This window comes from Opisthocomus hoazin, chromosome 2 (genome assembly GCF_030867145.1).
Source record: "Opisthocomus hoazin isolate bOpiHoa1 chromosome 2, bOpiHoa1.hap1, whole genome shotgun sequence".
NCBI classification, from domain to species: Eukaryota; Metazoa; Chordata; class Aves; order Opisthocomiformes; family Opisthocomidae; genus Opisthocomus; species Opisthocomus hoazin.
In genome coordinates this window covers 124,337,412-124,363,847 of record NC_134415.1, presented here as the reverse complement: position 1 = coordinate 124,363,847, position 26,436 = coordinate 124,337,412, and the positions used below count along the sequence as shown (strand labels likewise).

The following is a 26,436-nucleotide window of genomic DNA, read 5'->3' as shown; positions in this document are numbered from 1 at the left end:
GGACGGGAGACTACAGCTCCCAGCGTGCCCGCGCAGGTCTCCCGGAGCGAGGCATGCCGGGAGTCGTAGTTCGGGCAGCGCAGCGGGGGACGCGCAGGCGCAGAGGGGCTCCCTGGGGCGCGGGTGGAGGCGGTGCCTCAGTGGGGCCGGCTGTGGCCGCCCGGGGGTTGCTCCTGCGGGCAGCGGGGCTGCTGCGGCTCACGAAGCCCCCGGCTGGGGGCAGGAAGCTGAGGGCAGCCCGGGGAAGGCTGTCGGCAGCGGCCGCGGCGTCCAGCCCCGCCGTGCCGAGCCCCGCGGCCTTCTGCCGGGCTCCGTGCGGGGCTGGGCGGCGGGGCAGCCGCCCCTGAGAGCGGGATGGCGCGCGTTCCCTCACGGTTCGTGGTTTAGCGACCCCCGAGCTGACCGCATTCTGTTCCCAGACCTCATGTAATGCTGACTTGAAAATCGTAGAATCATAGGTTGGAAAAGACCTCGAAGATCACCAAGTCCAGCCGCCACACTGGAGCACACATCTGGTGTGTGGCAGGGCTGTACGCCAGCGAGGAGAAAATCCCGCTCTTCTGCTAAGGAGCGATGAGCTGAGCCCGATGGCACCGGCAGAGCTGCCGGGCTGCCGTTCTTACCGGCACCCAGGAGCTGGCCAGGGCTGACGGGAGCACGATGCCTGCGGGCAGTGCTCTGGCGGTTTAACCGGCGTCTGGCTTCTCCCGTTGCCGCTTCCGCAGACCACACGAGGTACCACCACACGAGAGGAACGCGAGGTTTGCTGCCAGGCAGCACCCCAGGCCTGTCGCACCGACCTGCAGGCCTAACAGCAGCCGGGTTAGTGCTGACCATTTAAAAATAAAATCGTTTTTGTTTTGGGTCAAGCCTGGACCAGAAGCCAGCACCCCGTCCCCCTACCCCCACAACGATTTCTGTTCTGATCTGTTGGTTGTAGCAAGTTTTATCTGATTTCTTTGTGTTTTCACCCTGGATTATTTCCTCAGTGAGAGGAAAATTAAATGGCAGGGAAAAAAAGAACCCACAAATACTTACCCTATAAAAATGTAACGGGACTTTTACAGCCTTACTGATAAAGGTGGCTGCCTTCCTGCTGATCTGTTCTCCTGCTCTCTTGTTTTTAGGGTTTTTATTTTGTTATTTTGCTTATCTGAGACCTAGCGTTACTTCTACTGAAACTCCCTTAGCTGCTATAGAAATAATTATAAACACGGGCCTTTTCTGCGCTCCGTTCCCACCGTCAGCTCAGTGAAACTGTAAACATCAGGTGTTAGCAGCTCTGGGGCGGACGCCGTCTGAAAAATATGCAGGCAACTTCAGAAAAATGCAGTTACTTAGAAGAACTTAGCTGAAAGGAAAATTCACTAAAAGAGGATTGGTTCGGTTTTATCCAAACCCTGGACACTCCTAAACTCCACACGGAGGAAAATCTGGTTTCCAATGTAAAAGGGAAGGGGATCGAACACTTATACATCTATTTCTGTTTACAAAACAGGAGGAAAATGAACCAGCTGCAGGCTTTGCTGGATGACAGTCTCATCAGAACAAAGCACGTGGAAAACATGGCCATCATCGGCATAAAGGACGCAAAAGTCTGAGCATCAACCTTCGCCTTTAATGTAAGAGATCAAAGAGCGTCCTGGGAAGGGACAGCAGAGATAGAAACTCCAGGAATCCAGAGCACAAAGTATCAACCATGGCTGGGAGCAGCGCTCTGCTCCACTCAGTCCACTCGCTGCTTTCAGCCGCGGAGGCCGAGTGACGGGGGTACAGCCTCACTGCTGACCTGGTCGATTGCTGATTTCACATCTGTCATCTTTGGAAGAACGGTGCCGTTTAACTGGCATTTTCAAGGAGTGCTTTTGAACCAGTTTGTGCCCAGTGATTCCACCGGTAAAGCACCGAGACCTGCTGGCGTGGAATGTGCCGTGCCCAGACAATAACCCCAACCCAGAGGGGCCGTACCGGGTTGCCTATGGGGAGCCATCCTGGGCCGTTCTAATTTTGCAAACTGTGCCTGGGAGTTGTTTGGGAAGGTGCTTGCTGGCCCAGGCCACCTGGGCTGTTCTGACAGTACTCAAAACTGCTCCCTGGCACCTTAAATTTTCTGGTATAGATGTAGCTTATCTGTTTTCATTGCCCATCAGCTGATAAACAGCACAATAACAGCACTTCTGCTCACATCATATTATATGACAAAACTGATGTGCCCTCCCTGTAGCAGTCCGCGAGCTCTCTAGGAGCTCAGAAAGGCTCCCCACACCACAGTCACCCTTATGTCACTGGAAGGCACCGCTTCCTCTCCTAGGCCCCATGATACCAGCTCACAAGCACGTCCAGGCAGTTTTTCCAGGGGTACATACTGCCACCCGTGGCACGCTCAGAGCAACGTGTTCAGAAGACGAAGCTCTTGTTAAGATAGCCCTGTCCCTGGAGCGGATTCTCAGCAGAGAGAGTCATCAGTCCACTAGGTAATAGTGGCATTGTCGTTTGTATGCAAATGATCTTTAATTTAAACCACAGCTTTTGGAGATGCCAGTCTGCTGGCTGTTCCACAAGGCAGGTTATGTGCTGAGGTCCAGAGCAAAGTCCTTAGCCAGTGTAAACTGTCACCAGCTCCAGTGACCTGGAAGAATTTCAGGCCAGAGGGATCATTGGATCATCTCGTCTAGCCAGTTGAATATAAATCTGTGTCCCAGCACGCATACACTGAGCCCAAGAGCTCACTGACATGAATGGATTTGTGACTTGTGTGATCATCGCTGTGATGAACTGCTAAAAGTTGCACTTCCCTGTGGAAGATCAAGAATATTTGAAATGGGCATCCTTGGGTGAGCTCTGCGCAAGCCCAGGGAAGGCTGCGTCCTACCCTGTGTTGCCTTTAACAGAAGGGCCCACTCACCGCGGGGTGCATTGTCTACCTAGAGAAGTGTTGCTGAGTAATGGGACTACACAGATAGTTATCACAGAGTAAGCAGATTGTTTCAAACGAGCCTTTGAAAATACAGAGGACTCTACAGAAACCAGGTCTAGTTTCAAAGCCAAGCAGATTTTTTTGGTTGGTTGGTTGGGTTTTTTTACATCATAGTTTCAAGTGAACTATCAGACAGTGGGAGGGTGGAGAGCAGTTCATCACTGCAAAGAGGTGCATTTTTGGCCCATAACGCTGTGTTGTATTTACACAGGTGCCACCAGAGAATGCTGTAAACCTTATCTACGCTTTCTACAAGAACTTACTGCAAGTTAGAAGGGAAGGACTCTGCTTCAAGGGGAAGTACTATAAATGTGTCCGTGCGGATGAGCATTCCATCTATCTTCAAAATGTACGTTCACAAGCGCTGTGGCTGTCCTGAGACATCTGGAGACTTCCTACTTCCTTCCCTTGCTGCCTGGTTACATGAACACCGTAATGCAAGCAGAAAGCCTTCACATGCTCCTTCCTTCCTTCCTTCCTCCCTTTTCCTTCTTTCCTTCCTTCTCTCTCTCTCTTTTTTTCTCTCTTTCTCTTTTTCTTTCCATATCAGCTTCCCAGCAGGTGCAGAATACAAAAAAGTGTCAGCTGTGCAATACAGATTTAACAGATAATGCTATTCGTGTCCCTAACACCAGCTGCAGGGCTTGTTATGTTCTCCTTTGAATCATTTCATCTCCCTAAGCTGGGAAAAAAATTATTAAATTTTTTTTCTGGGTTGTTTTTTTGCCTCATTAATTAATTAACCAGGTAATAGAAGGGTCTGGCAAGCCCATAACCAGAATAAGGTAGCAGGAGCTGGTAACTGGGTTGGGGGAGAGAAGAGACATGGGTGAGCAGGACCTTGTTTGACAGTTTGCTCACCTTGTGGAGCTCCAGCCTCCATAATTTACCTGTGGAATTCAGAAACAGAAACTGCGGACACTGCTGCACGCAGCCATGCTCGAGATGGCACAATTCTGTTACTACTGCCGAGTCACATAATCTGAAGTAAATACATCCAGCTGGGTGTGATCGTGGTCTTCCCCTCCCCAGTAAATCCATCGTGAAATGAGCTAAGCAACTTGCAGAAGAGGCTGAGCAGCTCTCAGGTTCGGATCCTGTTTCAGAGAAATGCCGTGCTTTGCAATGTCTTTTTCCATTTCTTACTACAAATGAGTGAGGCAGAGTCTGCGAGACAGGGTTCTGTAAAACACTGGGCATGCTTCCATGTACGTACTAGTTATTTTATTTGCATTTATCAATGCTTTTGCATGTGACACAGCACTAGGATAACACTTCTTCAAAATGCGGTGCAATAATACATTTATCAATGGAAGTGACAATAGGCAATATAATAAAGCGTTTGACTGACTTGCTTTAATAGTCAGCAGCTTTCAGAACATGCACTGTCACTGTTTCTCTGTGTCCTGGCTTAGCCTTTATGACAGTATTTGCCTTTTTTTCTCCAAGAAAACAGGTATATTGGCAAAGAAAATGCTCGTAATTGGCCCAAATTGTAAGGCAGTCTGTATACCTGTGTATTTTTTTAGAACCTTGTAACCTTATACCAATTTTCCATCTTATCTAGCCAGATGGAGGCCTGATAGTTGTGAAGACAAAGACTTTTATCCTGGTTGCTACTTACAGAGTGGGCATGTATCCCACTGTGTGCGTGGAAGCTGTGGAGAAACTAGGTAAGAGAAATGCCTGCGTGCCAGCGTCTCACGGATTAGCTCTCCCCTTGCAAACAGCTTCAGAAATCAACCTGACAAAGTACCAAATCCTGAAAATCTGGGAAACTGAACACAGACGTGGCTGTGGCTCCACAGCTAAACCCTCTCCAGACATCACAGCCCACTGCGCTCCAGAGCCTCCACGGGTGTGAACAGGTTGCTGAACTCTCTTTCCTTGGCCGTTCTGACACACGTTTCCTGTTAGTTACCCTTCAACCAGACAGGACCTGTCAGTCACATTTTGTTGACCTCATGCACCTAATGCTGAGGTCTTAAGCACACTTCTGCAGAGCATCAGCTTTGATACTCTGCTTCACAGTCCGCTTCTTCAAAGACACGTGAGCTCTCTGAGGGTTTCACACTTTCTCTCTCTGCCTAGTCTCTAGGAGGAAGCTGGAGTCTCTTTTGCTGCATGGGAATCCTGAGACATCATGAAGCTAGTCTCCTTGTCTCACAGTAACAAAGCAGCTCTTCTCTAACAAAAGTGCCCGTTCCTTCCCCTCTCCCGCTCAAGCTGCCTTTGTGTGACTCCTGTTAAGTTCCTCTCTCTTGGGCTCAGGGTTTTAAAGACTTGGTGTTAACATCTAATTCTTTGTTCCCCATTCGTGAGTATTGCAAAACCCAGCCCGTCACAGACCAGCTGCGGAATCCTGATTGCATCTCACGTGTTTTCCCTTTGTGTGGAGGTGCTGGCAAGGATTAACCATGCTTCATTGTCCTTGGTCTGGGAGATAAATAACACGGAGATAAATAGCAGAGTTACACATCTTACATATGGCTGACTCCATATCAAGGATACAATCATTTTATCGTGTCATCCAAACGGATAAAATGCGCAAGAGCCGGTTCCCAGAATAGCCTTAATTTTCACCGTAGGGGTAGTTGTAAGGAATTTCTAAGTCGTTTCAAGGACATTTCAAATGTATATGTCCATCTCATTTCACTGAATAGGAATGAAATTGTAGGCCAACTATGCTCCTAGCTTTCATTCCTCACTTAGTTGCCTAAAAGTAAGTGGAATCAATTTGTGTTTTAGGGCATAAGCTGTTTAGGCTGGAATGAGCTATAAGAGGCTCAGTAAGAAGTTTTTCATCAGACCTTTCTCAAAAGGCTTTTACAATTCAAAAAGCATGATCAAGAACAGGATTTTTGAGGCTATAATGGAGGTTTTAAAACAAACTTGCCCGCTGGCCCCTCAGAAGCCTGGTTCTTGGCTGGTGGGTCTGCACTCGGTGCCAGGCTGGCAGAGACTCGCCTCCACTGCAGCCTCTCCGCTTCTTCACACTTCACAGCCCCTACACGTTGTTTAACCCAAACACATCTGGCTGCAGACAGGCCAGGAGAAGAGGGAAGTGGATTGCCCGTGTTTTTTGGATCTTTCCTATGTTCATTTCAGCCTCAAATATCAGAGCAACCCCAGGCTGCTTTATGTTATGCTCTGCTTTCTATTGTTCTTGTTAGTGTCTCCTAGCAGGTTGAGCACAAAACCATTGTATCAGCACTGCACTGCCTTGCTTTTCTTGTGCTCCAGACACGATGCTGCCTCATCCCTGTTGTATTTAGCATCTGTGATGGTTCTGTTAAAGATCGGGTATTATAGGTCTTTGTCACTGACATGTGTGGCCAGCACATTCATTTCAAATGATACAAATGCTGGGGGACATTTACGTGCTGGGCTATGAACTGAGGAGCAGAGAGATTTCCCATCCTGGTAACATTTGGCATAAGGTGAGGTCGAACAGCTTCCAGCAGTAACCTCAAGGACGTCCACTGGGTTAAGTCTACTGAGAGCATCAACAGGAGTTCTTAATCACTGGGTCAAAACAGGTATGAAATACTACCAAACCAGAACGGTCCTGCCAGGCAAGGAGTGCTTTCACGGGACTGTTTCCACCCAGGGCAGCAATTAGTGAGACTTACTAAATCTAAGAATTGGGACTTACATTTTAAGCTGACTTCAGACTAACTCTGTCGTAGTCTTTTTGTGCAGTAATACAAATGGAGCTGGAGCAGAACCAAAAGGTGCCGTTATGTTATTTATCCCCAAGCCAGTCGAGCTGGCTCAGTAATAAATTTAGGAGCTGTATCACAGCTGATGCCAGCTTCTTTGCTGCCACGGGAGGAAGGCAGAAAGTGTAAAGTTGGGAGATTACAAAAAATGCCAACACTTGCAAAATCCTGTAACAATTTGCACACAAGCTATTTGGTCTTGCAAATAGTCACATTGCCCGTGATCGGCCACTGTTCCTGAGTAAAGTCTGTGTTCCAGGGCCAGATTTGCAGCAGTTTTGACAATGTGCATTCTCTGGAGTTTATTCTAGCTGTGCTGGATTTTCCTTTGCAAAAAGAAAACAAAGTAGCTTTTCTTCGAATGTTACAACAGATTTCTGAAAGTGATATAAATTTAAAGTGCTCGGTGTTAATTTTTTAGAACAGATAATACCTCATGAATATAGGTATTAGTATTTTTAATTTTCAGCTAGAAATACTGCTGTCTTCTTTTCAGTACAGTATAGTCTGAGGTGGATTTGAACTTGGAAAAAAGCATCTCCGTTACAGCAATTCTGTATATGATTTTTATAATTCTTGATTTTTAAAATTTTTAAAATTTATTTCCTTGCATTATTACAGCAGACTACTTTGGAGAGAAAGGTAGCTGAATCAGCAGAAAACTTGAACTTCATCAACCTCAGAAGGACTGCTCAGGAGGAAATGTAGAATTTTGAAGCATTATCCAATTTAAGCAAGAAACGGCTGCTTTACAACATTCCCAGCTGCTGAGTTTCCTTCTGTTTTTTTCAAGAACACTTGAGGGCTCGCTGCTCATAAAAGCGCTACCCTATGCGTCTATCGTCTAAGTTTCTTAACTGAATTAAAAGTCATGTCTTCAAGATTTGGTTTAAGATGGTCTGCTTAATCTTTCTAATGTTCTTTTAGCCTGTTTCAGATAAAAAATATTAATCTCCCTAAGCAAAGTATGTTCTCTAATAGCATTAGAGCTGTGCGTAGCATCACAGACCCAAGGGACGAAGGGAGTTGCTACATTAGCGGATTTTCAGGTCGCCCTGTACGTCTTTGAATATAACAAATAAAACACATTTTTAATGTGTCAATTTGCATTGTTGTTGACTGCTATAGAAAGTTATTTTAAACTGTAGTGGATTGCAAAGTTCTGTGAGGACTGGGGAGGTGGGACAAAGTCACTACCAGGCTTGAATGGGTACTATAAGACATCAAAAAAGAGCAGTCTCAAGAGGACCAGGGTCCATGATCTTTTCATCTTGCATAAAGAAATAAGTGATTAGCAATTTGAGTCACGTGAGAACAAAATAATTTTTAGCTATGTTTGATTCTAAATTAGTTTAGTTTGAAAGAAGAGTTTAAAAGCCTGAATGCAAAAGTCTCAAAATTGATTGGGAAAAAAATCTACAGAAAAATCCCACACATGGACAGGCACACGATTTATCATTTTTAAACACTCTGAAGTCAGTTTTATTCCCTGACAACTCAGACACTCAAGAGCTGGTGACTGGGTCACGGACAGAGGCATGATCTGATCCTTCTCCCTCTGGGGGAAATGGTAAAGCACAACGAAGGGTTGTGATCAGGCGGCTAAAACATCAGGTAGAAACGCGCTGGGCTGATGGATGTGAACCAGTAAACTCTGAACGCTGCTGCCTTACAGGAGCAGAGCACACCAAAGCCTCCTCAGGACGATACGTGGCATAAGGACTCTCACAGCTCACACGCCCTTACTGCGATTTCTGTAAATCAGAGTTCAGAAATCAAACCATCAGTCCAGTGCTCTGCCCGAGAACACGCAAACGCACAGGGCCAGCAAATCGGCACAGCGAGGGCATTCGACCAAACCTCCCTGCGTGTGGGGGGAGCGGCGGATCTCCACCTCAGTGCCGAAGGGGAGAGAAGATTTCTGCCTCAATCCGTGCAACGAACCAGGTCCGTGGGTAGAAATAATGGTGAGATGTACTAATACTTCTGACTCTGCTCATGTCTTTCCCTCAGCAGTACAACACAGCCTCATCCTGTTCCACCCCTCGACTCGCTGGGGAATGACCGGTTGCAAGGGCAGAGCTGGGAGAGGAGGAACTGGGATCAGCCTCTGCTCCCGAGGACAGGCTGGGTTCGTCCCTGGTGCGGGGAACGTCCTCCCTGCTTCACAGCAAAAAGGTGAGTCACAAACTGTGCTGGGGAACTACATAACCTCTTTAAATTGTTGGTTTGGGCCACTGCTGGCAGATCTGACAGTTGAAAGTTGTTGCACTGGGTTGGAAACTTGGTTTTCAGTTCCTGCGGTTTTCTGTGCTTTTGAAAGCAATGTAGGTATTCAGACCCGCACTGCATTTTTTTGTTACATAGACAAGCATTTGTAAAAATGCAGGTTAGTGTTGCAAGAAGGACAAAAGCTTCTTTTGCATCTTATTTTTAATTGACTAAATTTGGACACAAGTAAGAGAGCAGAAGCATCTGTTACGGGGTGGGATCTGGTGGGCTTCCCATTAAAATTTTGTGCTAATAGAGACAAATTTTGTGGGACTGGATGAAATGGTCCAGCTGAAAACAGCATCCAGCCAGCCTCAGAAAGAAAAGCCTTACGTTACATTTTATACAAATAATCGGCAGTGTTTGTTCACCGTAAAATAGCCATAGAGCACCACCCCGTGGGGAGTTACATCCCTGGGGTTTCAGGGTGTTTATCATTCCACATCTGCAGTCCTACAGCAAATAAGCAAGTAGGCGCTTGGCTCTTCCCGTGCAGCTATCATACCGCCAGCGGTTCTTACCCAGGGCATGGTGCTCCGTCAGACAGTGCTGTTGACTTGAAGAGGCTCTGGCTTGCAGCCCACCCTGCGCACATCTTTGGGCAGCAGTGTGTGTTCAGCACAGCACCAGCTCTTGGGACGTAAGACAGTCGTTCCCATGGTGATTCTCTCTTCTTCTCATTTCCTTCCACCCAGCACCCAGCTGGCAGAGGGAAGACTGCTCCGGATTTGCTTTTGCCAGGCGGGAGGAGGCTTGACATCTGAGCCCATCTCGACAACTGCTGGTGCCAAAAGCGAGGAGCCCAGGAAGAGTGACTGAGGAGTTACCTGAAAGACTCCTGTGGCAGCGGGACCCTCAGCCAGAGCGCACCAGGCACACAGGAATCACCTGCTGAGGCAAGGGAGATAAGCAGGGGTTTTCAAACCCATCTGCCAGCTTTCATTCGCACTAAGTCACCATTGTGCCTTTGTCTGTCTTCAAGTTGCCATCTACGGGCTGAATCATAAGGCAGCACTTCACATAATCTTAGATGCGTCCAATAAAGGCTCTTTCTGCTGAGAGTTTTAAAATCCTATTTGTGTCTACTATTGTCCTGCTGAGCACTGAGGCCCTAATCATGAAGGAAGTCGAGAGCAAAGGATTTTATTTCCATTTGCACGCTACCTTTTACAGTTAAGGTGGGTGTGCGGTCAGTGCTGCTGGAGCCACGCGTGGCTGCGTGCAGGGTTAAGGCCTACGTCTCGATGCAAGGTAACCTGTGTGGTTTCTCAAATGGCTTTTGCAACGATATATTGTGTCCCAAAGTTAATCTATTTCATTGCATTATTATGACTCCTCAGCTTTCTCTGGCAGCCCTCCCCTCTCCTACCTTCTCACTGTGCCACAGTTTGCATTGTCTGTCTGCAGAGTGGAATTTGCAGAGCTGTGGTTACTGCATTCATGCTGGGTATTTTTTTTTTTCCCTCAGGGAAAATGTTGGCAGTCTATTTTGATTGCCCGGGAGGCCCAGAAAATCTCTATGTGAAAGAAGTGATGCAACCACACCCAGGAGAAGGAGAAGTTCTTGTGAAGGTCTCTGCCAGCGCTCTGAACAGGGCTGATTTACTCCAGGTATCATAGAATCACAGAACGGTTTGGGTTGGAAGGGACCTTATAGATCATCTCATTCCAACACCCTGCCATGAGCAGGGACCCCTTCCACCAGACCAGGTTGCTCAGAGCTCCATCCAGCCTGGCCTTGAACACTGCCAGGGAGGGGGCAGCCACAGCTTCTCTGGGCAACCTGGGCCAGGGCCTCACCACCCTCACGGTACAGAATTTCTTTCGTATATCTAATCTAAATCTACATCTACCTTCTTTCAGTGTGAAGCCATTACCTCTTGTCCTACCACTCCACATCCTTGTAAAAAGTCCCTCTCCAGCTCTCTTGTAGGCCCCTTCAGGTACTGAAGGCTTCTGTAAGGTCTCCCCGAAGCCTTCTCTTCCCCAGGCTGAACAGCCCCAGCTCTCCCAGCCTTTCCTCACAGCAGAGGGGTTCCAGCCCTCACATCATTGCTGGGGCCTCCTCTGGCCCCGCTCCAACAGCTCCAGGTCTGTCCTGTGCTGAGGGCTCCAGAGCTGGACACAGGACTGCCAGGGGGGTCTCACCAGAGCGGAGCAGAGGGGCAGAATCCCCTCCCTCACCCTGCTGCCCACGCTGCTGGGGATGCAGCCTGGGACGTGGTTGGCTTTCTGGGCTATAAGCGCACATTGGTGGCTCATGTCCAGCTTTACATCCCCCAGTACCCCCAAGTCCTTCTTGGCAGGGCTGCTCTCAATCCCTTTATCCCCCAGCCTGTGTTGATAGAAAGGGTTGCCCTGATGCATGTGTAGGACCCTGCACTTGGCCTTGCTGAACCCCATGAGGTTCACATGGGCCCACCTCTCAAGCTTGTCCAGGTCCCTCTGGATGGCATCCCGTCCCTCAGGCGTGGCGACTGCACCACTCAGCCTGATGTCATTGAAAATTTGCTGCAGGTATTTGCATGTTAAGCAGATTTAAGCACCTGAAAACACCACCAATTTTTCAAGCTCCTGTCTGAACTCTTGACAAGTCGAAAGAGTTAAAAGAGATTGGACCCGGTGAGCATTTGGATGGGAGAGTTCATAGGGCTGAAAGAAGAGATGTCTGTTGATTCAGCAGATTCATGTTTTTATCTGGGTCACTGCAATGCTGGGGTGGCATGGAAAGGCAGCTGCCTTTCCAGAAGATGTAAAACCAAAGCTCTGGTCTTTCTATCTGCTTAGACCATTCTCTGGGCATTTGAGATGAACATGAAATGTTCCACTGGCTCAGTTCCAGTGGGGGAAAATCACATTCAAATTATTAAGTCTGAGCTGCTTTAATTCGAGCTGAAAGCCATGTTCTGCAACTGGCGACCACAAGACCTCCCCAGCATGGATTGGCCTGGACAAAGGGGACATGAAACAAATGGTATTTGCACGGAGAGTTTTAAGAATGAAACATTCTTAGGGAACAAGAAGTGTTGCCAGAGGATAGAAGATCCTCAAATTACTGGAACATCTGCACAGTGCAAAATCAGGATTAAATAAATAGGAATTCAGGTTGGAGGCATGTGAGTAAAATATCGCAGGTCATTAACGCTCATTGATGTGTGGCTTTTCCTTCCCTGCCCTCTCTTTTCTTGTGTTTCAGAGGAGAGGGAAGTACCCTCCCCCCAAAGGAGCAAGTGATATTTTAGGCTTAGAAGCAGCTGGGAGCGTGGCTGGGCTCGGGCCTGGCTGCAAGGGCCCGTGGAAGATTGGCGATGCAGTGATGGCTCTGCTCTCCGGAGGCGGCCAGGCAGAGTACGTTACAGTACCCGAAGGTCACCTGATGCCAGTTCCCAAGGATATGACTTTTACTCAGGCTGCAGCCATTCCCGAAGCCTGGCTAACAGCCTTTCAGCTCCTGCATTTTGTAGGTGAGAGAGGTATATGCAAATCTATCCCACCAAAACTGTTAGTCTTCTTTCTGCTGTTAAATACTCTGTTTGTTGCCTCTGCCTGAATGCTGTTTCCTTTGAAGAACTTTTTCTCTGTGGCTCTGGTCACATCGGTCAGAATCCAGTACGCCAGACCCACATCCTGAAATCTTGACCACATCTCCCCAGTCACAACTTACTCTGCTGATTGCGTATTTACACAGAAGGATATGGAAAGATGGTCAGTTTTTCATTTCATCTGTATTTCTCAGCCTGAATGGCAACTTCCATTAAGCCTAAACCCTGAAGCAACTGACATGTTCTCCGAACAACTGAAAACGCATCCTGCTTCTAAAGATTTGACTTCCCTGCAGGCATGACCATATCATGAGCTTCCTCACTAACTGCCTGTGGATCTACCGTAGACAACATCTTGTACCTAGTTTCAACAGAGACATTAACTGTAGGTAAAATCCCCTCTGAGCTGATTTAAAACAGGCATGAGTTCACTCTTCATTTTGAAAACGTGCTACAGAGGTACTAACAGCAGCATTTGACAGGGTTTTCTCAGTTGACAAATAACCCTTCTACCCTCTTCAGCAGTAGCACCTAAAAGCTCCACTAAAGAACAGGGATTACAAACAAGTAACACCTCACTACAGGAAAGTTACTCGCTTTGATCGCTGCTGCTTCCTGGGGGGCTGTGGTTAGGACCACATCTCCAGGACTGCTTGGTGCCTCACTTCCAGTAGCAATCAGTGGAACACAAACGAATGTGCTAGGACAACTGGTAGACGGTAAAATGATAGGTAGAACTGGTCCCTAACGTTACCCAGCGCTTCTGGCACTTCTCGTTGTTGAGCGCCCAATTGCTCAGTATGAACACCCTCCGAGTGCGTTTTCTGTTCGTGGCAGTGGACGGTCCCGGTGTAAAAAGGCTGATGGCACTCACTGGAGCAGCTTGGTCACGGATGCCCAGAACTGCAGAGGGTCAAGCTAAAGTCATTCCTCTAAAATCAGTAAAATGGAATCCTGTCAGCACACTGCGAGCTATGTTAGTTCTGGATTTCTTTCTCTTATGAAGGATATGAAGATGTAAACAAAGCCCACTCAAGGGCATCTCTTTCAGCTTCCTCTTCAATAATTTTCATCCTGATCATGTTTTAATCCAAAGGTGATGCCAAAAGGGTAATAATTTCCCTTACGTCCTCTTTCAGGTAAAATACAGAAGGGCGAGAGAGTGCTGATCCACGCTGGAGCTAGCGGAGTGGGTATGGCAGCCATTCAGCTGGTGAGGCTGGCAAAAGCCGTTCCCATTGTGACAGCAGGAACTCCAGAGAAACTGAAAGCAGCAGCAAACGCTGGAGCAGCTGTGGGGTTCAACTATAAGAGTGAAGATTTTAGTGAAAAGGTCTTGGCGTTCACCCAAGGTAAGAAGCTCTATGCGAAAGTGATGGGAGTGGCTACGTCAGTGGACAAGTGAAGAGCTAGGGATGTCATCTGTCTGGGCTCCTGTAAGGCCTTTGACACGGTCCCCCATCACATCCTCTCTAAATTGGGGAGATATGGATTTGATGGGTGGGCTGCTCGGTGGCTGAGGAATTGGTTGGAAGGTCACATCCAGAGGGTGATGGTCAATGGCTTGATGTCCAGATGGAGATCGGTGACGAGTGGTGTCCCTCAGGGGTCTGTACTGGGACAAGTGCTGTTTAATATCTTCATCAATGACATACACAGCAGGACTGAGTGCATCCTCAGCAAGTCTGCAGATGACACCAAGCTGAGTGGTGCAGCTGACACACCAGAAGGATGGGATGCCACCCAGAGGGACCTGGGCAAGCTCAAGAAGTGGGGCCGTGTGAACCTCATGAGGTTCAACAAGGCCAAGTGCAGGGTCCTGCACCTGGGTCGGGGCAACCCCCGCTATCAATACAGGCTGGGGGATGAGGGGATTGAGAGCAGCCCTGCCAAGAAGGACTTAGGGGTACTGATGGATAAAAACCTCGAGATGAGCCACCAAAGTGTGCTCCAGGGAGACCTTATTGCAGCCTTTCAGCACTTACAGGGGGCTTATAAGAAAGATGGGCACAAACTTTTAGCAGGGCCTGTTGTGATAGGACAAGGGGCAATGGTTTTCAACTAAAAGAGGGTGGACTCAGACTGGAAAGAAGGAAAAAAACTTTCACAGTAAGGGTGCAGGAACACCGGTACAGGTTGCCCAGCGAAGCTGTGGATGCCCCCTCCCTGGAATCATTCAAGGCCAGATTGGACGGGGGTTTGAGCAACCCGGTCTAGTGGAAGATGTCCCTGCTCACTGCAGGGGGGTTGGGCTAGATGGCCTCTAAAGGTCCCTTCCAACCCAAAGCATTCTATGATTCTATGAAAGACGCTGTTACAGTTGAGGAGGAGTGTGTACCTCCTAATGTATATGGACACACACTCAATTTCAACTGTCACCTTAGCTGGTGAAGGAGCAGACCTAATGACGGTGTTAGCACAACCTCACATCGTGCTCAGCCCAAGAATCCGTCTTTCTGTAGTTTCATTGCTCTCTGTTTTCTGCATGGAGTCTCTTTGGCTTTGTGTTCATTTGGGGCATAAATACCATGCCTGTGTTATTATTGCCTCCAGAAGGAACTGTGAAACCAAATCCTCATACTTCTCTTTGGAAATGTTTGAATACAGGCACAAAACTTTGTTCTCTTGCTGTTAGAAAAAACTAGCTTTTCTCAGCATTTGGGATGGTTTATGACAGAGTCGGCATCTGGATATCTATAATGATTCTCTTTTTCCTACTGATTCTAGAATTCCTTACAAATCATAGTGCCAATTCCTAATTTCAGCAGAAATATTTAAATAAGAATTGCAGGATTGATTCTGTACCTATAAAGAACAAGGCTTTAGTTTTGCCTGAAATTATCTTACCTTTACTGTAGCTTGACTACATTCCTGAAATCTCTTCTGTTTCTACTTGAGGCTCTGGAGTAGATGTCATTTTAGATTGCGTTGGTGGCTCGTACTGGGAGAAGAATCTCAGCTGTCTGAGTACTGATGGCCGGTGGATTATTTACGGACTGCTGAGTGGAGGTGAAGTTCATGGAGATTTGTTTGCAAGGCTGCTTTCCAAAAGAGGGAGCATCCATACAAGTCTATTACGATCACGAGACAAGGAGGCAAGTAATGGCTGTCAACAGTGTACGCAGTTTGGTCTTAAAATCGACAATAGCTCTGAGAGCTTTCTTTTGATACCAGTGTCAAAGCAGGATCTAATGCGTTATTACAAAAAAAAAGCACCACCTGGAACCGTTACTACGTATTTTGGAAAACATTGCAAAATTAAGTTATATTTTCTCTTTTTCTATATTTATCTAACGCCTCTGTTTTAGAACTATTGATTCAGAGGAATGATACCCAGGACTTCTTAACATACTTCATGAGTACCAATAATTTCATTCTTTGGCCTAAGAAAAAACTAAACTGATCAGCCAACCTGATCAAACCAGGACCATGGGGGGAAAGAGAAAAACCTCAATTAGATCATTTTTCAAGGTAGAGACCGAGACCATTTGCATGCCCAGAAATTACCAAGGAAAAATTACTTTGTGTGGAAAATTTGCAGATATTACAGTAAAAGACAGCAGTGCAGAGCCCTAGGATAGATTCTGTCCATGGTCTAATACATAACATATTCAATAATTTTGACACTGTCTCCCATAACATCCTCCTAGGGAAGCGCAGGAAGTATGGGCTGGATGAGTGGTCGGTGAGGTGGATAGAGAACTGGCTGAATGGCAGAACTCAGAGGGTTGTCATCAGCGGCGCTGAGTCTAGTTGGAGGCTGGTAACTAGTGATGTCCCCCAGGGATCAGTACTGGGCCCAGTCTTGTTTAACTTCTTCATCAACGACCTGGATGAAGAGTTAGAATGTACCCTCAGCAAGTTTGCTGATGACACAAAACTGGGAGGTGTGGTGGATACACCAGCAGGCTGTGCTGCCATCCAGCGAGACCTGGACAGGCTGGAGAGTTGGGCAGAGAGGAACATGATGAAGTTCAACAAGGGCAAGTGCAGGGTCCTGCACCTGGGGAGGAACAACCCCATGCACCAGTACAGGCTTGGGGTGGACCTGCTGGAGAGCAGCTCTGCGGAGAGGGACCTGGGTGTCCTGGTGGACGACAGGTTGACCATGAGCCAGCAGTGTGCCCTGGCTGCCAAGAAAGCTAATGGGATCCTGGGATGCATGAGGAGGAGTGTGGCCAACAGGTCGAGGGAGGTTCTCCTTCCCCTCTGCTCTGCCTTGGTGAGGCCCCATCTGCAGCACTGTGTCCAGTTCTGGGCTCCCCAGTTCAAAAAAGATTAGGAGCTACTGGAGAGAGTCCAGCGGAGGGCTGCGAGGATGGTGGGGGGACTGGAGTGTCTCTCCTACAAGGAAGGGCTGAGGGAGCTGGGCTTGTTCAGCCTGAAGAAGAGAAGGCTGCGAGGGGACCTAATAAATGCCTATAAATATCTGAAGGGTGGGTGTCAGGAGGATGGGGCCAGATTCTTTTCAGTGGTGCCCAGCGACAGGACAAGGGGCAATGGGCACAAACTGAAGCCTGGGAAGTTCCACCTGAACATGAGGAAGAACTTCTTCACTCTGAGGGTGATGGAGCACTGGAACAGGCTGCCCAGGGAGGTTGTGGAGTCTCCTTCTCTGGAGATATTCAAGACCCACCTGGACAAGGTCCTGTGCAGCCTGCTGTAGGTGACCCTGCTTTGGCAGGGGGGTTGGACTAGATGACCCACAGAGATCCCTTCCAACACCCATCATTCTGTGATTCTGTGATTTTATCAGTTTGAGTTTAAATGGTTCTCCACTGAGCTTATATCATTGCACTGGAGTATTTAATTACATTAAAATAGAATTCTTCTTGTTTGTAATCTACACTTGTGAGATGTTGACATGTCCATCTCACTACGCGAGTGCCAGCGTTTCTCTGAGAACCGTGCATTTTCTACACTGTGCTTAGAGATAGCTCTGCTAATGAAATGCTCGAAATAATCTTCAAAACACTTTCACTTTTTCTTCAGTATAAAGAACGGCTGGTGAAAGCCTTCACAGAAGATGCGCTGCCGTATTTTTCCGGAGGAACCTCCCCTCATCTCCAACCAGTTGTCGACAGCGTTTACCCTCTGCACGAGATAGCAGCCGCACACAGGATGATGGAAGAAAACAAGAATATTGGCAAAATTGTCATCAAGATGCCTGCTTCATCTTAAGGATTAAGTCCTGCCGCTGTAGCTGCTTCAGGGGCAGAGTCGTCAGGGGTGCCTGACCGGCAGAGAATCTGCCATTGCTGCTCCCAAATCCACGGCATTTATTGTGGATGCCGCAGCGGAGGGCTAAAGCGCAGCCTGACAGGGCGCGCTGAATAAAAACGTTCGCGTTGCAGCTCTGGCACCGCGTCCGGAACGCGCAACCGCGACCCCGGTGGGCGGGAGACAGCTGCCGGGTACCGGCCGCCGGGTACCGGCCGCCGGGTACCGGCCGCCGGGCCCCGCTCCGAGGGCCTCTCCTGCCCGCCCTCCGGAGCGGCACCCCGGCCGCACGCCCTGAGGCCCCTTCACCTCACGGGAACCTCCCTCAGGCGCTGAGGCGGCGGCTGCGGGGCCCGCTCCCCGCCGGAGGCAGGCGGAGGGGCAGCCCCGGGCCGGGGGGACGTCGCCGGGCCGCGCTCCCCGCCGGGGGCAGGCGGAGGAGCAGCCCCGAGCCGAGCGGACACCACCAGGCCGCGCTCCCAGCCCGCGTAGCTGCAGCCCCGGAGGGAGGGCGTAGGCGGCTGAGGGGGCGGGGCGGGGCCGGGGGCGGGGCGGGGCAAAGGACGGGTCACGTGCCTCCCGGCCCGCGGGCGCTGGTGGCGCGGTGCAGGCTGGGATCGCATCCGGGTACCCCGCTGAGGCGAGCGGCGCGCGGCGGCCCGTCCCCGGGCCGCGTTTCTCTGGCAGGCCGCGGCCCCCTCGCTCCCCCCGACCGGCACCATGGCGATGCAAGCGGCCAAGCGAGCCAACGTGAGTGCCCTCCCCTGCCCCCTGCCCTCCCTGGCCCGCCTCAGCTCTGCCGGGGCGGTGAGGAGGGGTCCTCGGCCCGGGGCCTAGAGCAGGCCTTCCCGACCCCTTCCGCGTCCCCTCCCCCCCCAGGCAGGCCTCTGTTCGACGGAATCTGTGGTTGTGGAGGGTGGGGAAAGGAGCAGCGAAGCATCGGGGCTCCCTCAGTGATGTTAGCCCCGAGGTTTAGCACGCAGGCGGCTGCTTTTAAGGTTCGAAGTGAGCGCACTAGGTCTAACGTGCCGTGTTGTTTCTGCACCAGATCCGGCTGCCTCCAGAAGTCAACCGGATCCTGTACATTAGGAACCTGCCGTATAAGATCACAGCGGAGGAAATGTACGATATTTTTGGGAAATACGGACCTATTCGACAAATCAGAGTGTAAGTGTTTTAGTTTGCTTTGAAAAGTTAAGAATTTTATGTGCTTTAGTTGTATGTCAGAATTCATGTTGCAGTCAGTGGCAGCTGGATTTCATAGAATCATGGAATGGTTTGGGTTGGAAGGGACCTTAAAGATCATCTGGTTCCAACCCCCCTGCCATGAGCAGGGACATCTTCCACCAGACCAGGTTGCTCAGAGCTCCATCCAACCTGGCCTTGAACACTGCCAGGGAGGGGGCAGCCACAGCTTCTCTGGGCAGCCTGGGCCAGTGTTTCACCACCCTCATGGTGAAGAATTTCTTCCTAATGTCTAATCTAAATCTCACCTCATTTAGTTTAGAGCTGTTCACCCTTGTTCTATCACCACACACCCTTGTGAAAATTCCCTCTCCAACCTTCCCGTCGGCCCCTTCAGGCACTGGAAGGCTGCTCTAAGGCCACCCCGGAGCCTTCTCTTCTCCAGGCTGAACAGCCCCAACTCCCTCAGCCTGTCCTCGTAGCAGAGGTGCTCCAGCCCTCGGATCACCTTCGTGGCCCTGCTCTGGACCCACTCCAACACATCCATGTCCTTCTTATGTTGGGGGCTCCAGAGCTGGACGCAGGACTCCAGGTGGGGTCTCACGAGAGCAGAGTAAAGGGGCAGAATCCCCTCCCTCGACCTGCTGGCCACCTTCTCTTGATGCAGCCCAGGATACGGTTGGCTTTCTGGGCTGCAAGCGCACATGGCCGGCTCATGTTGAGCTTCTCATCCACCAGTACCCCCAAGTCCTCCTCAGGGCTGCTCTCGAGCACTCTCCGCCCAGCCTGTACTTGTGTTTGGGATTGCCCTGACCCATGTGATTTCACAGCTGAAAAAGTTAAGCGCACTCTAGCAGTACCCCTGCGTGCCAAAGGTGGATGTGATGATAATTTCTCTTATGTGTGAATTCGTTAGAAAATAGCATTGATAGTAGGCAGGGTGAGGAAGCTTAAATTTGATGTGAACTTACCTGAGTTGGAAAAAATGTGAAAGACTTACTCTCTTAAGTACATCTTAAATACAGCTAACCTTTTACCTTAACTAAAGGTAAAAATAACAAAGGCAAAAGTTGAATACAACCGGTTTTCATATTTAATGAGTATTAGATACTTAACTGATGGGAACACAGGGATGTTAACGATAGCTGCTGGGCCTGTCGACCAGAAACAACTACCAGCAGCAGCTCCCTGTGCGTCAGGTGCAGCTTGTCCCCGAGCCACGAAGGCCGGGGTAATGGCAGTCTGACTGTAATTTTGTTTTAAAATGCATCAAGCTTATACACGTCTACGGCAAATCTGAGGTTCTTGTCTTCGGTTATTTCAAATGTTGAAGACCCGAGCTCTGATGCTCGTCGTTATCCCGCGTACTGTCTGTGTGCTGTGGGTTAAACCGTAACATCATCTGGTTAGTGCTACGTTCTGCTCGGTTCCTAGCGGAAGGAGTTGGCTGAAGCTGGAATTCAGGAAGAGCTGCTGAGAGCGCAGTGAGGCAGGTGGAAGAACTGACACTCGTACAAAAGGGGTTTTTTTTCTGCCTTCTGAGAAGTATTTAGGAAGGGAAGGGAGAGGAAACAAAACTTGGTGTTTAATACTTAAAAATAAAATATTGTAAGTTACATTTTAGTAGATGTACAAATAGAAAGGAAATGTAGTTTATGTTTGACATGAGTGGTTTTATACTGGTTTTATCCAGATGTTGGCAAAAAAACCTGCAGCAACTTTGAGTTCTTGACCAGGTTGCTGATGGGGTGAGAGCAGGATGTATCCTTGTCGTTTATATCGCTTTCCATTTCCCCGTGCTCTGAGACTGGGGTGGGTAGTTAATCCGCAATATGTTTGATTGTTTTGCCTATGCAGGATGTAAATACATAAACAGTTAAAGAGACTGAACTTTACTGCCCCAAACAGAAGTGTTCATTCCAGAGCCGTAGTGATTAAAAATGATTGCTCAGTGTAGAGAATAACTATGGAATTGCTGTCAGTAAGCAAGCAAGGATGGGAAGGGTGTGCTGCTGGTGCTGCGTTGGGACATGCAGCTAGTGAGATCCTTCTCGCCCAGGGAAGGGCAGCGAAAGCGCTTGGGGAAGTGGCCAAAGGAATGAGGGAGAGCGCAAACTTACTGCTTGGCTACATAGGGAATTCTTCACTGATATGGATAAAGGAAAGCTAACATTTAAGGTTTCTGAAAGCGTAGGCTGGAGCAGCGTGACAGTGGGACATAAAGAATGAAGACATATTGGGGAGCTTTCCATCAGAGCGACGTGCTGGCGTGTGCGTTGCACAGGGAGCTGCAGGCAGCCTCCCCGCCAGCTGTGCAGAACGGCTGAGTCGCGTTGCTCTCCACAGCAATCCTAACGTGGTCACGAGGCAAGGCGTGACGTGGAACTCCCTGTGTAACGACTTCTGTGCTTTGTGCGGTTTTTACCCCATTGTCTTCTTCACTGTCATACGCATCCTGGTGTGGATACGTGTGATGTCGTTTGTCCTCCTCCTAGAATCAGGCACCTTAGAGAGGGTTCTTCTGATTAGTAAATTCACTAACTATCTCTTAGCTGAGCTCTTTTGGATTTGTAAGCTCTGTCATCTCTCCGGGCGAGTTAACGTTACGTGCCCAGAGGTGTCTCCTGTCCCTCAGGCAGAGGACATGGAACTGATGGTCTGACAGGCGATGGTTCTGTGTCTGAAGTGGTCTTGTGCCAGCGGGGCTGCTCTGGCTCTCTTAAATTGACTTTGTGATATGCCAAGAGCTGTATTCCATCTCGGGGAGCCATCTGATCCAGACAGCCATTAACTGACCTTGTAATATTAAATAAACCAAGCTAATTGCTGTAATAAAAACTTAGCAGCAATATGAGAGCCCCTGACAGCAACAGCTTCTAGCAGCTGTTGTGGAGAGGTGAGTTGCCCTTCAGGAGCATAATGCAGCACATGATGCTCTGTCCCGTTTTCCTGTTGTCTCTGACCGAACTGTGAGTGGAGATTGGTGTGGAAAGCAGGGATGTATTTTAATATCTAGAAAAAAATCACAGTAAATTGTTTTTTAGTGACATTGCATTAGTTAATCTAATCTCGGTCACTGCTGAAGACTAATAGAACTATTCCCTGTTCTTTTTGTTTAACGCTAACGCTGGTCCTGCTCTGCAGTGGCAACACGCCTGAAACTAGAGGAACGGCCTACGTGGTCTACGAAGACATCTTTGACGCCAAAAACGCCTGCGATCACCTGTCGGGATTCAACGTCTGCAACAGATACCTCGTCGTTTTGTACTACAACGCGAACAGGGTGCGTGCGCTTGCGGGTTTGTTAAGTACCTGTGAACGTAGCTAGCACAGAAAGAAATTCAGTTTGAAGAGACAGTTGCTTGGATATTTTTAAGAAATAAATCCAAACCGGTAGAGGGAATGGATTGGATAAATTGTTGGGATTTCATCTTTACTTGGCGATTTGTGTGCAAAAATGTACCTGTGGACCAAGGGTGTGAAAACCTGTGGTTCTGGTGAGCGTCCTTCGGGGAAGGGGCAGCAGGGCCCTTACTGCGGCACAGCTGCAGCGGGGTGTGAGGTCGCGTTTACAGGTAAAAGGTCTCCAGCCTTGGTGCTCCGCCCGTTGCTGGGTGTCGGGGGTGCTGAGTCGAGCGACGCTGGTGCGTGTGATGGTGATGCAGCTCCTCGCGGTGTTGGCTGCAGTGACTGGGAAATGACATGTCATGAGGGTTTTTTGGTTTTGTTCTCACGTCTCTTGTTTTCCTAATTACAGGCATTCCAAAAGATGGACACAAAGAAGAAAGAGGAGCAGCTTAAGCTTCTCAAGGAAAAGTATGGAATTAATACAGACCCACCAAAATAAACGGATCTTTGTGGAAAACTTTTCAAGCCCTGCTCTTGAGCTCAACTGTTTTCAAGCCCTGCCACTGACTTCTTAACCTAAGCATAGGAATTCTCAATGAAGTATAACTTTTTTTTTTTAATAAATTTTGATAAGCTGTAATTTGAATCTTTAGATCTTCACATTAGAATTAAATAAATGTGAGACTTTGGAAGATCTGCTTTAAGGTAATCGCCCTGAGTGGATGTGGCTTCTCCGTGTTGTAAGGGTGACCTGGTGAACGCTGCGTAGCCGCGGCCCTGCAGGCCCTTTCAGGACAGCACCAAGCAGCCCCGGTTTTTCGCACCTTCTCAAGTTCCGCCCGGTCTCCAGGGCAGACTTTAGGCATGGCCACTGGTGAAACCAGAGAGCTCGGGGGGCTCTGTACCAGCTGCCCCCGTGGAGGTGAACATCACGTGCTGCTTTCTGAAAATGGAGGGTTGCAGCCAGGTGCCCTGCCGCAGGGGTTTGGTACCTCGTCCCACCTGTATGTTGTACCCAGAGTATTGCACCTTTCTCCCACCAGGAATGTTTGAAGGAGCCGAATGCCGTTAGCGGTCGTGAGGCTACTTCTCCCTAGCAACAAAGCAAGCCCAGTTCCGCGTTTATAGCAAAGTTTCTTTTAGAAACTGTGGGAAACGAATGGCTTTTTAAAATGATCCAACTGCTTAGGTGACTTCAGTCAGAATGTCTTGTCCCTGGTGATGGAGACGAACCAGGTGAGCTGCAGTCGCATCGTCTTCCTCTAACAGTGTGTTGCTGCAGGGCTGGCTTACTGGTGCACCAGATCTTTGTTCCGTGTTCCAGCTGTGCGCCGAGGTTAGCGGGAGCGACAGGAGTACGCTTTGCGCCTTTTAATGTTTGGAGAGCACTCGAGCAAGATGAGACAGGAGAGGGTGGTGGCAGTTTTAGATGCCTGCGGTGCGACTGTGTTCTCCTCAGTGTCTGAACTGTGAGATGTTTCACCTATATAGATCTTTAGATGTAGCATCTGGTGGAGGAAAAACATGTAAATTTTTCTGGCTCTTTTTTTGAGCACTCACGCCCTATGAGTAAGAATTAGTGCGATACAGAGTGTGCCTAACCAGTACATTTTGGAAGTGGCAACAAATAACTTCACCCTCTGTTCTGAACCAGCTGGAAGTCAGGTGAGTGTCGGCAGTTATCTGTTTTGGGGGGATTTATTTGCTTCCGTGCAGTGTTTAACTCCCTGGCCAGGTAACTTCCAGCCAGTGCAGAAGGTGGGCACATGCAGACACACTTTGCCTGAGAATTTGTAATTTAAGGTCAGATTTTTTCAGTGCATTACGCTGCCATAAAGTGTTTCCATTTTCTTATCCTTTGTATTTTTGTTGAAATCTGTCACTTGAAGAGCCATGCTGTTCCTGTGTTCATTTAGTAAAAAAATAAATCTGTGTCTACACAATTTTGCTTTTTTTTCCCATGGAGGTTTGCTTTACGCCGAGCCCCTTCTGCAGGTGGCCTGTGCTGTTGGAAAGGAAGCCCCTCGGCAGCTGAGTGGAGGAACGTGTGGAGCGTGCGTGATCCCTTGGGCACGTTCAGCCCCTGAGCCAGGGGGAAGGGTGCCCGGCTGCAGGTACCCGTGTCCAGCTCTCGGGCGCAGGAGGCCCCGTGCGGTTGTTCCTCAGCTGGTGGGAGCATGAAGGGCGGCGGTGAGGCTTGGAGCCGGCTGTTTCGCCCCAGAGCAGCGGGGAGGGGGCTGCCGAGATGGTTCTGCTGTGATTTCAGCTTCGGGTGGGTGCTTGAAGCCCCACTCTGTCCCCTGGGGACGAGTCTGTCACAGATGGACGGTTGGGATACGAGCGAGAGCTGCGTTCAGTGTGCACAGTAGAAGCCTTGTCAGCTGGCAGCAGGAGGCTGTGCCGGCACCAAGGAGCCCTCCCCGAGCTCGGAACAGGCGCTGGGAGAGCTGGAGCCCGTTGGGCTGCGGCCGCGTCTCTGAAGGACAGAAACGTACAGCCCTGCCAGCCGGGCGCTCGCCAGCCCTGCGGCGCTTCCCCTGCCAGCTGCGGGGCGCGTACCTTAACTGCGCGGGCCGGCCTGGTCCCCAGGCGAGCGGTTCCGCCTGCACCCCACGTCGCGCCCTACGATCGATATGAACCTCGGTTTCTCAGGCAAAAACCAGCTTGCCTTAGAAATGTTGAAATGAACGAAATCCTGCTGGAGGGCTTGCCATACCCGCGGCTTTTTAAAGGTTACAGCCTGCCCCCCTATATATAGAGAGATATATATATATGCCATGTATATACATGGGCACACACACGTACGTGTGCCAAACACTGGGCTACCTGGGGCCATTTAGAAGGCCCCTTGCTGTAACAGGAATTGGAGGTGCTAGATTTACGCTTCTAGTGAATAATAATAAATACTGATAATAAAAGATCAAAGTGCTAATAATGGTGCCGTGTGCTGCCAGCCTTGTTTAAAATCATCTGCAAATACCGCGTTGCTTCTGTCAATAGCGGAGAGCACGGCGCTTGCACCGCAGTGTCTGCTTTGATGAGGATTTTATGCTGTTTGAAAAACACATTTAAGAAGCAATTCTTTAGGGTAATAAGATTAATAAAAATTCCTTCAATGAATGCTCAAGATCAGCAGCTTTTGATTTCTCTGAGAGCTCAGCTGCTGCTTTTCATTAAATATTCCATTTCATACTTTGTCTTCTAGTGCCTGTTCAGGGCTTTCAATGTCCCTGCACATGTAAAATGAAATAATAATTTGTGCCTGCAAGACAGAGGGGATGGAAATTGAATGCCCGGAGGACTGTTTTGATGAGGTCTGCTCAAGATTTTGTTTGAAATGTAATATCAAAGGACGGGGAAATGAGTTCAGTTATGTGAATGGCAGAGGGGGCAGCAACTGAGGCAGATGTTACCAGCCACATACTCCGCATCCGTGCTGGTTTTCGCGTGTCCTCACTTCCCATTCAGTTTCTCAGGAAGCAGGGCACGAAATTAAGCCTGGAAGGTCATTTTTTTTCCATCGATGCTGTTTAGAAATTAGTAACAAGAGCATATCTGAACACACAGGCAATGATGGTAAATTTTTTCCAGTCTATTATATGGTGGTAATAATTATATGTACTGTGTTGATCGATGATGCAATTAAATAAATTAACACATTTGCAGTCAAATAAAGAGCCGAAGATTATATTTCCTTGAAGACTTAATTTCCCTAAGTATCACAAAGCACAATTAGTTTTCCTTTCAGATTTTTTTTTAATGAAATTGGCACGAAAAATGTAATAATCTCTGCTTCCAGCAAAGATCTCTGCAGAGAAAGGGCGATGAGGGAGAGAGCTTCATCAACCGGCCATAATAAGGATTCTACAGACTTGGTGATGGCGGGGCTGAACTGCTGAGCGCCAAAGGGAGGTGCACGGCAGCTCCGCAGACAGCAACTGCCCAGGGAGGGTGGAGTCTCCTTTTCTGGAGATATTCAAGACCCGCCTGGACAAGGTCCTGTGCAGCCTGCTGTAGGTGACCCTGCTTCGGCAGGGGGGTTGGACTGGATGACCCACAGAGGTCCCTTCCAACCCCGAACATTCCGTGATTCTGTGATTCTAAGTGAGTGGGATCGGCTCTTCGCGCCCGGCTGCAACGCGTCTCTCGCTGATCACAAACCCAGCAGGAG

The 26,436-nt window shown here is 49.0% G+C and overlaps 2 protein-coding genes across 2 annotated transcripts; both read left to right on the top strand.

Moving 5' to 3' along the window:
- Positions 1–333: 333 nt before the first annotated feature.
- Positions 334–17,780, top strand: TP53I3 (tumor protein p53 inducible protein 3). Its single transcript, XM_009937823.2, is given in 9 exon segments — positions 334–374; positions 1,499–1,622; positions 3,189–3,326; positions 4,545–4,650; positions 10,439–10,581; positions 12,167–12,434; positions 13,652–13,864; positions 15,411–15,607; positions 17,505–17,780. Coding segments are annotated over 9 exon segments (1,398 nt in total). The 5' UTR covers positions 334–354; the 3' UTR covers positions 17,694–17,780.
- A 543-nt stretch (positions 17,781–18,323) lies between these two features.
- Positions 18,324–24,208, top strand: SF3B6 (splicing factor 3b subunit 6). The gene is made up of 4 exons (XM_009937833.2): positions 18,324–18,482; positions 18,781–18,899; positions 22,062–22,200; positions 22,675–24,208. The coding sequence occupies exons 1-4, from the start codon at positions 18,453–18,455 to the stop codon at positions 22,762–22,764; spliced, it is 378 nt and encodes a 125-aa protein (XP_009936135.2). The 5' UTR covers positions 18,324–18,452; the 3' UTR covers positions 22,765–24,208.
- Positions 24,209–26,436: the final 2,228 nt, after the last annotated feature.